The sequence below is a fragment of the Phoenix dactylifera genome, chromosome 16, assembly GCF_009389715.1.
Source record: "Phoenix dactylifera cultivar Barhee BC4 chromosome 16, palm_55x_up_171113_PBpolish2nd_filt_p, whole genome shotgun sequence".
NCBI lineage: Eukaryota > Viridiplantae > Streptophyta > Magnoliopsida > Arecales > Arecaceae > Phoenix > Phoenix dactylifera.
The window spans coordinates 9,372,030-9,384,486 of NC_052407.1; the positions used below are offsets into that span (position 1 = coordinate 9,372,030).

Genomic DNA, 12,457 nt, shown 5'->3' on the forward strand with positions numbered 1-12,457 from the left:
AAGATCTATTTGATCACTGGAATTAAACTTTGAAAATCAATACAGTAATTGAAAGCAAACCAAATTAGAGAACCCTTCGTTTGATAAATACAAACTCTCTCTGAGTTATATTTTGAAAAGTAAATGTTATCGAGTTAATTTAAATATTTAAGTAAAATATGCAAGCAAAAATGTGCAATATCATATTCAAGTCTTTCTAGCAGTGAATAGAACTATTTATAAAATAATAATTGTCATACAAAATAAAAAAGCAATTTACTAGGCTATAGGAAATGTGCACTGAAAAGAAGTTATATATGTACGTATATACATGCATAAATACTATAAAGATAGAGGGAGCGAGGAAGTAGGACTACATACTTTAACTTTAAATCTTTGGAAAAAAAATTAAAAATTCAAAACCAATGATCCATTATTCAAATTGAAAATTCAAAACGTTAAAGATAATCTGCACTAAAAAATGCCTAAAAATCAAAGTTCATCTATTTTGGTGGTCTCTAACTAAACATCAAATGAGTAGGAAATAAACTATTATAGTAGTATGATACCATAATTTACTACGATATGATAATTCAAAACCTAGTAAATTTAATTTTACCTATGTTTAATATGTGTATCTCATAACCAATAAAGTAGATTTTCAATGTTTATATCTTATCATATATTTTAATACACTAGTGTATTTGATCTTGTTCATTCTTGCACCCATTTTCACCTAAGTGGTTGGTGTCCCGCCTAAGTAGAGATAGGGTAGGTGGAGGATAGAAAGGTGGGAATAACCTCTTCTAGCCTTAAAAATAAATAAATTGCAATAACCTCATGAGATTAGAAATAAATTGCACTTAGATTTAATAACTTTAAAAACCTATACTTACACTCTTGAGGTTTATTTTTATCTAATATTTTAACCCATAATTTAACAAAATATTAGTCAAACAGTTAACCTTAAATAAAATTCAAATTTTATATTAGAAATTTTTTTAAAAATAACCAAACTAACCTTAAGTGACATAATAGCTATCCAATAATATAAAAAAAATATGTGCATCTTTTTTTTTTAACCCAAGGGCAATTTGATCTTTTACATGAGGTAAATAGTGTCACTAATGCCATTAATTTAATTAGGTATAAGTGTAGGTTTTACAAACTATTGAATATAAGTGTAATAAATATAAATATTGAAAGGATTTTTATAATTCTCAAAAAGTAATGATAGAAGGGGATTTCTTTTCTACTTGAGAGGGAGGGGAGAGAGAGAAGCCCATGAAACTTGATAATAAATATATTATACTCGGAGAAGAAGGCAAAGATCAATCAGTTAAAATAACTTTAAAATTGGTATATAAATTGAGAAAAATAAGAAAAATTAATGTACAAGCTAAGAGAGATTCAGTTTTCTTCTTCAATTCCTAAATTATCCTTCTATTTTATTCAAACATCATTCTTCTAAAAGAAACCAAATATGCACAGTTACCATTTTTTTATTTATTTTTCTAGCTTAATCAAATGAATTAAAATTATATACATTTTTAAATAAATAAAACTCAATTTCTTAGACCAGACATTCGAAGTCAAAATGCATTTCCCATTCCCCAATTTTAGATAAACAGCGGTGTCATGCCGACCTTTTCTCTGAAACAGAGGGGTCAACCAACCACCAAACTTGGACTACTCCATTGGCGTCTCCCATTCGCACAGAGAATAGCATTGCAGTCGATGGTACTCCCTTTACCTTTGGATGTGGCCAGGTTAACGTTTCCATGAATGTGACATAAAATCTTTTTATATTTGAAATACGTGTAGTTAGTCTTGGTCCGCAAAAGGTGTAAAGAAAAGAAACAGAACTTAATCCTTTTTCTTTAACCAGGGAGTCATCCATAACAGCTCATTCTGCATGCCAGAAAAAAATTCTCACTTCAAATCCAGACCGCCACGCAACTGAAAATTAAAGTATACGGTGTTTCTTATCCTTCCAATTTGGCATGCTATAAGAGTCCAAGAGAGGAAGGCTTGCTCTTCTTACAAGGAAGCAGACCTGAAGAGATTTGGTGTCCAGAGAGCAACATGGAAGAAGGAAGGAGATGGGAGGACTTGGCCGTGGACTGCTTGGTTCATGTCTTCTCAAGGCTAAATTTGGAGGACCTGACACTTTGTGTCCCCTTTGTATGCAAGTCATGGCACAAAGCTTCCTTAGATCCCCAGTGCTGGAAAGTCCTCAACTTCCGAGCACTAGACCTCATGCCATGGGGCACTTTCAGCAAGACATTTGCACAAGAGTACCACATAAAGAGCTTCTCCTTCTCAAGCTTCATGAAACTTGCAACTGCTCGCAGTTGCAGATCGGCGATCGAGCTCGCCTTACCTAGTACTGCTTTCATTGCACCACTACCGGACTTGATCTACGCATCTAATGAGTAATGAGTCCTACTTAATTTTCTTATATTGATCAGTTATGACCTTTCCTGTTGTTATTTTAGCTAAGAGGATTAAGCTTAACTTTGTTGAGAATGGTCTATAGGTGTCCCAGAGTGAAGTTGCTAGCTTTGCCCGATATATTGCAGCCATATGAGAAGCATATTCCTGAGATCATAGGGAGATGGAAGGAACTTGAGTTTTTGGATATGGGACTGAAGACATCTTCTTTTGTGCCCATACTTGAGCAAATTAGCCTCAACTGCAGGAGCTTTGTGGGGCTTCAGATCTATGGATGCTTATATAGAGAGGATGCTCTGGCCATTGTTACACACCTACCAAAGCTCAAATACTTGGCAATGAAAGGATCGTTTTTAGGCAAGCAAGAGCTGCTGGTGATCTTGGATGGGTGTAGAGAACTGGAGGAGCTGGATGTGACAAGATGCAGGGGTTTCGATGTCGATGATGAAGTCTTGAGGAAGGCTTCTGGAATCAAAGCATTTGAGTACAAAGGTTCCAAGCTTCATGATGACTACGATGAGTATGAGGATGTCCTTTGGGGAATGGTTTTGGAAGTCCATAGAAACCATCGATCATGAGAATTTTATATGTTTGTCAAGAAACTTGTTCCTCTCCAAATATTGAGGTCGTTGTTGGTTTCCATGCATCTTACTATGCTTTACAAAGATTTGGGTAGTGAGCTCCTTGAGATGCTTTAATCAAGGAAAATTCAATGACGCCATTGTGTCCTTCTGGTCTTGCTTTTTTGCTTCTTTTTTTTTTCCTTCTTTTTCCTTTTCTTTTACCGAGTGGCTATCTTGCTTTTGGCACCACCAATGACAAGGTGCAGGTACTTGACGTAGATGTAGGCCCATTAGTAGGATATTATTGCTTCACCAACTGTAGCTGAAAACGATGCGGGCACGGAAGTTGACAAATAGTTATCAATGCTATAATGTTTGGTGGGTGTAGAAAACCTAGCAACAATAATTTTCTTATTTTTCATATATAGTTTCATAAGCTAAATGCAAAGACCAGCATGGTTGGTGACACAGGACTTCTTGCCTACCTATAAGTCCATGTCCATTTATTTTAGAGCATTGTTAGGATGATAACGCAATCTCACCAAACAAGCCTCACAACCATCCCACATTTGAGTAGAAATGCGAACTGGCAGTCTTCCTGTCAAGGAGTGCTCCTTGTTGCAGTATTTTCCTCACAGGAAACTATGAGGGTTGAATGCGATCGAAGATTGTCTTTGCCTCCAAATTATCTAATTATGTTTAGGCCTTCATCTTCACCTATGACTTACCTTTCTTTTTTTTTTACCACCTAGATAAGGCGCCAGGAATTTAACTAATTCGATAAGACTTATTAGTAAAAATCTAGTTTAATAATAAAAAGTGTTTATGAGCGCACCCCCATCATCTCTCATCTCTCTCTTATAAGAAGGTCCTTTAAATTTTTATGAATACATAACAAAAATAAAGAGAAAGTGAATAAATAGAATGAGGGAGTGAGAAGGAGGGAGAGGAGAGAGGGAACACTCCACGCTTCCTTGATACTCCATCTTTTTTCCTTGATAAGTTGCTAGTGGAGGGTTACAGTTTGTGGCATATGACAGGGAGAGGAGGAGGGTCATGAGGAAGAAGGCTAGGGTTTTGGAGGGGCTCCTCTTCGTATAAACTCCCTAACTCTTTCCTTTTATCCACTTCCTTGAGTCTTAGAATTTATATTTATTTTGCAAATATAATGGAATGCATCATAGAAGGTTAGTTGGACTCCAGTTGAGATATGGTTATGGAAATCTCAATTCACAAGCAAATCTGCTTATGTTATAGAAAGAAATTCAAGATAATAGTAGGTTGAAAGAGTATATTTTGAATTTTGAGGAACAAAAAATTCAGGAAACCAACTAAAATAACCCATTTCTCTCATAAGTATTCTTTTTAGGAGACCAAACTAAACCGGATTTCTCTAATTTAATGAATTCCCAAATTTTATGAGGTCAAATGCCCCCACCTCTCAACCTTCAACTAGCGTCTAGAGGTTAGAGCTGATGAAGACTAAGATGGGAGGCTTAAGGTAGTAGTAAAGCAGAGACATGGTGATGACACTCGATTTTGAAATCCAGTATGTAGAGTGGCCATGCAATAGGTCATCAGTTGATGCATGAAATCGGAAATGAAGATGGTACTTGATGGGATGGATGGTGATGGTGGCCCAGCTCAATATCAAATATGGTGGAGAGGAGTGAGAGCCTTAAAGAACTAAGCTTAGTAGTGAGATTAGGGTAATAGGGGTCTGAGTTTAGAGAAGAGATCAAGGTGGATTTAATATAAGGGGAGAGCTTTGCTTTTCTCCCTCTTCTATTTTTATGTTTATGATTGATTTCTGATTAATTCGTGAACTAGTGAAAAACCCAACCATTGTGACAGTTTAGTCTAAGTTCGATGAATTCAGAAAATTGCTCCGAAGTCCGAACTAACTTCCATTTTCTCTCTTCTAACTAATTCCTTTCATACCTTACCCTCTCTCTCATTCCTCGCCCCTTCTCTTTGCAATATCATTGCCTAATCTTCCCTCTCCCACCTCCTTATCTTACATGCCCCACCCTCTATCTCTCTTCACCCCTCCACTTCATTCCTAATCCATTATACCCTTCCTTCTCTCCCTATCAACCTGTTTATACCATCTCTCAACAACCTAAAAAGCAGTAATGAGCAAGCACCAATGAACCAAGTTAGTTAAAGTCAAACGAGCGAAAGCCGCATAATCCTTGCTAGGCTTGATGAAATTTGGCCTTAATAAATTCCACCAAGTATGGAGGAATAGGTCAAAGAAGGAGGATTTGGCTATGATGTTAATAAGCAGACTGAAACACTAGGATGGCCAGGGTCAACCATAATGCAAGATGGATAAATCAGTCTCAAGGGTGTTCCAAGATGCAATGATCATACTACAAGATGACTAGATATGGCAACACAAGCCATGTTGGGATAGATCGAAAAAATATTAATGATAGACCAAGACCGATAAGGTATTAGAATCGGTCTGACAATTAGTGCAGAGTAGCCATCATGATGATCGTGCAGTAGTGAGAGGAAACCGGCGTCTGTTACCAAAACCGCTAGAAGTGGAGAACGCAAGGAATAATTGTTGAAGTCGACAGTTATTATATATCAGTATAAATATTGAACTTGTATTCTATATTAAGATCCTTCGATAATTAATCCAATGCATTACTTTATCTTTATCTTAATCTATTCTTCTAGAAGTAGGTGTAAATTAAAATTTCTACCATAGTCCACCCCTACATCTTTGCCTTAGCTCAGCGCTACATCCCTACTGTAGCCCTGTGCTACACACTTCTACAATAGCACATCGCCACACCCTTATCTAGTTCCATCTTCTTCAAACAATGGTATGATAGTGATGAAAGTCATTAAAGGTCCAGGCATATGAACCAGTGCTACTCTCTATCCTCACTTCAATCAACATATTTTCGGCTAGTCTAACACCAGTGGCACACCCACGCACATATCTATCCCTTACCTAAACAAGCTTGCTGGTGCATCCTCTACCAAACGATTGAGTTTTGTAGGATCTTGAGTTTCCTAGCTCGCTCGAAATAGAACAGAAAAGATGCCAATAAACATTCTGTTACACTTGGTGGGACTCTATGTATTCGTCGTCACACTATTTGCAGTGGGACAACTATATAGCTACCATCAAATCTTGCAGAAGGAGATCAAGGAAGCAACTGCAGCAAAAGTGGTTGCCATAATTGGGCCACTCTTGAAGTGGTATGCAGCTTCTTCAGCTCTAATGTTAGAACAAGTCTATAAACTTGTTTCTATTATTGAAAGCAGGTATTGCATGCCATAACACATTTTAGTATAGATTATGGCAGCATTAACCAATCTTGCCTTCATAGTAGTTGAATCGGTTTATCTATCGCTATGGAACGAGAATGCCGAGGTCTTGAAGTTATCCATCCCTCAGATTTTGGCCTATCAAGAGAAAAAGGCTGAAGACTATTATATAGAGTCTTTGTGTCACACCTAACACAACCATGCTATAGTGGAGTACTGTCTGTACTGCCCATAATGATATGAAGCCAACAATCATAATCTCCAATAAAATACAAAAGAATAAATCCATGATCCATTAAATAATTAAATAATTACTGGTTCAGAATATCTAAATTCAAATATAAATACCAAAACTTATATTTCTCAAAATTTGGAAAGTCACTAACTAGAAGTTCATAGTCAATTAAATAACTAAAAATCTTCTATAAAATCGCCAAGCTTGCTAACACAAATTCTAAGCCTGGATCATCCTTCATTTCTAGTAATTCTATTTATCTAAAAAAGAAAAAAAAAAGAGATATGAGTTAGAGCTCAGTAAATAAAATTTATACTACTTCTAATATATCTCTTTAGCAGCATATTTCATAGCACCATGGTTCCAAGTATATTGTACAAATAAAATCATAAATTATTTTTTGCCATTTAGTCATATCATAGTTCAAAATATTGCTCACAGATTTTTTTGCTAAAGTTATTTTATACCCATGACAAGGCCTGTGTTCATAATCGATAAAGTATCATGTGTAAGCCAACTTTATATCCACTGGCAGGGCCTATATTTGTACGGATGCTAGCTCTGGATATCGATCTTCCCCAATTAAGGGTCATACATAGCTATTTGACAGCCTTTGAAATATTCATATCTTTTTCTTAAAATATGCACATAAGTAGATGAAAAAAATACTAAATGCATGATAAAATTCATGCTTCATATACATGCTATTTTCATGAAAAACAATCATGGAAGCACTTTTCATAACAAAGCATAATTTTCATAATACATATGCTGATCCTTTATTTCAAAAAAATATGATATCATCATTGGCAAACCATATGCATGACAAATATGATAGTTTGAAAATTAACAAGGAGTGTATAAACTACTTACAAGTTCAAAAATTAGTAAGGAGTATAGGATTTACTTACTTCTTCCATCTTAAATCTTCAAACTTCACTAGAGAATTTGCTAAACCTTGGTTCCAATAGCGTTCTCCAACCTCGACTTTCGATGGGCACAATGCTTGGGAATGGTGAGTTCGAATGAATACAGTGGAAGAAAGAGATAGAAAGAAGAGAGGAGAAGGAACGGTGATCCCCGGTGGAGGGCCATGGAGGGGAGGGAGTCCTATTTATAGAAGTGAGCTAGGGTTCTAGGGACCCTAGGAGAGTTGTAGCACCCCAAGGTCTTCTATTTTACTAGGAGTTACCTGCTTCAGATAGAAAAGTAGACTCCTATCGGGAGTTTACTGCTGCTTATCGCGTGCGATGCATGCATGGGTCCAAGTCAGATTGGTCAAGTGGATTGGCCCTAACCAGGCCATTACACTTGGGGTTACACAAGCTGAGGCAAGGTAGAAATCTTGCTATGAATGCAGGATTGCATCAGGCCTAATAAGGAATTGGTATGTCAGTACTGAACTAGCACTTAGAGCCATCAATCGTAGTGCTTTATACATCATTGTTGGCGACGTCGGTGAACCTACATCAACATAGGTCTTTACTGTTAAAGCTCGTGATTTGCTAGTGGTAATGGATGGAAACCAATAGCACTATCATCCGTTACTATCAAAAGGGCTAGGGCAACCATGTCAATAGAAGCCATTATACTTTTCTTGAATGGTGCACATATCGGAGCCATATGCCGAGGGTAGCATGACAAAGCAAGAGCCGATATGGCTTAGTGTCTAGCATTATGTGTAGCAGGAGAAACATACAGGGATTATGGGTGAGATAGTTATTTACTAGGTATCTATATCTGTAGATGGTCCGTTTGATCTAGAAGCAGAAATATATATATTAATAGTAGTATAATAAAGTTCACATGATGGTGACAATTTTACAAAAGAGATACATAAAAAAAAAATGCAAAGTTAAAAGAGCCTTGCTATTTATTACTTTCAACTAAATACAATTATAAACATAAATACAAGGCCGAATGAGTTAGTACTCTCAAGATACTCACTTCACTCTTGACCTAAACTAATACAGTTCTTCACCATCAATGATTCACCAAGGCCTTAGCTCACTACACATTGTCATCAATTGCGGCGAAGGTAGACTAAGTGCAACGAACCTAAAGCTTAGGTGTGAGCCCAATTGACAGAAGTAGTAATGTGGAGGGATCCACCATAACTAGTCTGAAGAACGTAAGGGGATGGAATTAGTCGAAGGTCAGTAGACGAAATGTTGAGTTGCCAATTTGGAAGCTTTGAACCAAATGGCAAGTTGTTGTTGACAGTATTCCAATTTAGCAATGCAAGTCATTTATAAGGATATCTTGATTCATGATGGTATTCTAATTTGGCAAACCAATCAGAAATCAGTGAATCAAAATGAATGGGTTGCTCGGCTAATACCCAGTGATACTTACCATGATAAGTGAAAGGAGATCAGAATGAGGAATGAGTAGTCAGAAAAAAGATGGATGAGCACTAACGAGAAGGGCTCGAGGCCTACAAAAAAGAAGCAATCCACATTGATGTTGAAGATAACATCAGATCCTCACAGATATGAAAGATCCTCTGTACAACGTGCAAGCCATTTTAGTACACAGAATTATTCCATGAAGGAGGGCTAGTGGTAGAAGCAGAAAATTCAAGGAAATAGAAAAAGATGCAAGTATATTTATGAGGACGAAAGCAATGCTTCGGTCAGAGGGTAGCAATCAACCAACCAATCAAGACCATAATTATGGAACTTCTATTCTATAGGTACCGAGAATGTGATGATAGACCTCTTGTCAGCCTCTTAATCATCAACTAATGTGATGTAAGGAGCATTATTTATACATCTCAACAACACAAAAAGCAGCAATGAACAAATGCCATGTGGACCAAATTAGATGAGGTCAAATTGGTGAAAGTTATGTGACCCTTGCCAGGCTTGATGGAATTCGGCTGTGATAAATTCCCCCAAGTATGGATGAATAGACCGAAGAAGAATGATTTGGTATGATGTTGGTAAGCAAGAAAATGATCAAGATAGCCACGATCGACCACAATGCAAGGAGGATGAATTAGTCTCAAAGGTATTCCAAGATGCAATGATCATGCTGCAGGATGATTAGAGATGACCAACACAAGCCATGCTAGGATGGACTGAATGAAGATTCATGATACACCAAGCCCAACAAATTATTAGGATCGGTCTGGTAGATAGTGCAGAGTGGCCATTATGATGATAATGCAATAGTGGGAGGCAACGTGCGTCAGTTATCAAAATTGCTAGAAGTAAGAAATATGGATAACAACCATTAGAGTAAGTTATTATGTATCATATAAATGTTGAACTTGTACTTTATATTGAGACCCTTTTGACAATCAAACCAATCATATTACTTTATTGTTATATTAATCTTTTATCTTAGGAGAATGCGTAACTTAGATATTCTACTGTAGCCCAGTGTTGTATCGTTATTATAGTTCAACGCTACACCACTATTATAACCTAGTGCTACACCCTTCCACCGTAGTTAGTGCTATACTCATATCTAGTTCCATCTTCTTCGAACATAGTGTGATTAAATCGAAAGTCTTTGAAGGTTAAGGCACCTAGAACTATACTACTCTCTATCCTCGCTTCAATCAACGTCTTTTTATCTAATTCAACGTTAGTGGTATACGCCCAAACAAGATTGTCAATGTGTCATCCACCAACCAACCAAGTTTTTCAAGATTCTGAGTTCCCTAGATCACTTAGAACAAGGTGGAAAGGATGGCATCACAACCACAACTCTTTTTCTTTGGTCCTCTTGTCATCGCCTCTTTATTTTATCCCATGCCCACACATCCCTTCTTCTATCCTTATGAATCTGAATATCCATCTATCCTCTATATGGCTCATGCATATTATTAAAAATAAATGATTTAGATTTATCTCAATTTATTTATTTTTATTAATTGATTACTTGATTTGTTGTTATTTCATATTTAGATTTTTTTATTTGTTATTACTAGCAAACAAACATGTGCAATACATATTTTAAAAGAAAGAGTAAAACCAAATATAATTATAAGTAACTTAAATTAACTATAATATAAATATAAAATTAAAAATAAATTGAATATATGAAATAAAAGTTAGGGAAAAAGTTGGAGAGCATAATTTTGATAGATTAAAGAGAGGCTAAAGTATATTACTGTAGACTTTACTAATAATGCTATTTGGTACTATTTTCAAATAACGTTTCTCTATTAGGTTGATAGATTTGAAAGAGAGAATCTATTTGGCATATTTCTCTCTCATTTTATAATATAGTTTCTTTTACCCTTTTATTTTTAAATTTATTTTTTAATTCTTAATATATTTCATCATTTGTATTTCCATTTTTCTCTTACTACTTTCTCAAACGTACATTACAAAACTCTATATTTCTATTTACTTTCTTTATTTTCTATTTTTATTTTTACTTCTAATAATTCAAGGACTTAAACATACATTCTTTGTTTTTCAATACACCCTTTTAATCTATCAATCTTGCGTTTATATTTTATTTTATTTTTATTTTTTATGCTTTTTTGATTTTTTTGGTTGCTTTAATGCATTCAATTTTTTAATTTTTTGCTTCTATATCTATTTGTTTTAATATACATGTTTTGAAAGCTAATATTACAATTTACTGACCTATGTTTATGCTTTTAGCTGCATTTATCTCTCTCTCTCTCTCTCTCTCTCTCTCTCTCTCTCTCTCTCTTGACATACATTACACATGCTAGATTCTTAGTAACTAATGGTATGAGCTTAAATTGCTATCTAGCAATTAATTTGTCTTCATTTGTTACAAGGAGCTCCTAGCGTGATGTTTTTATTTCTATCTGCGCATAAAAAGGCCATTTTAAAATTTTCAATGATAGCTCATTTTAACAAGTTAAAAATAATTGTGTCAAAAATCTTTCTTATCCATAAATTCTTTCCTATCAATAGTTTGTACAATGGGTACTCCATGGATAGCTGATCTCAAGGTACATTGCTTATAGTCTAAACAAAGTGTTCTTTTCTTGAACCTTGAGGTGCATAAAAAGGGGTTCAGTATGTTGTTCTGTTACATATGTTGAAGCACTTTGGCAAGAAGGTGATTTGCAAATCTCTATTTATTATGTTGGTAGATTCTCAACTACTGTTAACCTGTATATTTTAGCCTCTAGGATTTATAGATTCCACCTGCTAAAACATTTATGGAGTGTTGACCTTCCAGCAATTCTGCCTGCCTTGTTTGATGCTCAAGGATATAGATTTGTACATCTTGAACTCTAGGGTTTTCCATTTTGCATCAAAAAATGTCAAAACTTCTGCTCTAATCAGTTACCTTGCATGTGGACAAAAGCTCTCTAAGTTGGGCACTTTCCACATCATGCAGTATAGTTGGCCCCTAAGAGAAAGAGCCTTTACAACAAAGTCACCTGCATCATTTCGAAATGATCTACATGTTGAAGCCATATTAGAAATATAGAAATCAGTACCAATAATGCTTTACGTAAAACCCTAGCATCTAAACACTATTTGTAATAATAAACTTTGGATCCTCTCAATTCTTGATCCTTTCAATTAAATTATCCATGTATCATAAGCTTGAATAGATCTTACTGATTGAAATAGAAAGTGAAGTGGTCTCACTATTTTGTTCAATCATAAATTAGTGACTAGTAGATGGGCAACAGTAAGTGATCCCACCTCATTTGAAGATGTGGAGTATGAGACCCAAAAATGAAAGAGGTCTCCATCCTTCTAAATTGCTTGCATTGATAAAGGAGAGATTTTACTCATTTTCCTATTGAAACTCCTACTGTTGTTAGTATATTGGTTAATGATGGGTGATAAAACAACAGTGTTGCCGCCAATCTTTGGATCACTGATGTGAATCGTTTTCGTTGATCTACGAAACAGCAGCATATCAAAAAACTCACCGAAGCTAGCTCTAGTTAGGCCCTCTGATGCTTCTTAAGTCATAGAGG

The 12,457-nt window shown here is 35.6% G+C and overlaps 1 protein-coding gene across 1 annotated transcript; it reads left to right on the plus strand.

Annotated features, from left to right (window-relative positions):
• Positions 1 to 1,887: 1,887 nt before the first annotated feature.
• On the plus strand, positions 1,888 to 3,171 carry LOC103709809 (F-box/LRR-repeat protein At3g48880-like). Its single transcript, XM_008795312.4, has 2 exons — positions 1,888 to 2,414; positions 2,519 to 3,171. Exons 1-2 carry the CDS (start codon positions 2,065 to 2,067, stop codon positions 3,009 to 3,011), a joined length of 843 nt encoding a protein of 280 aa, XP_008793534.2. The 5' UTR covers positions 1,888 to 2,064; the 3' UTR covers positions 3,012 to 3,171.
• The last annotated feature ends 9,286 nt before the right edge of the window (positions 3,172 to 12,457 follow it).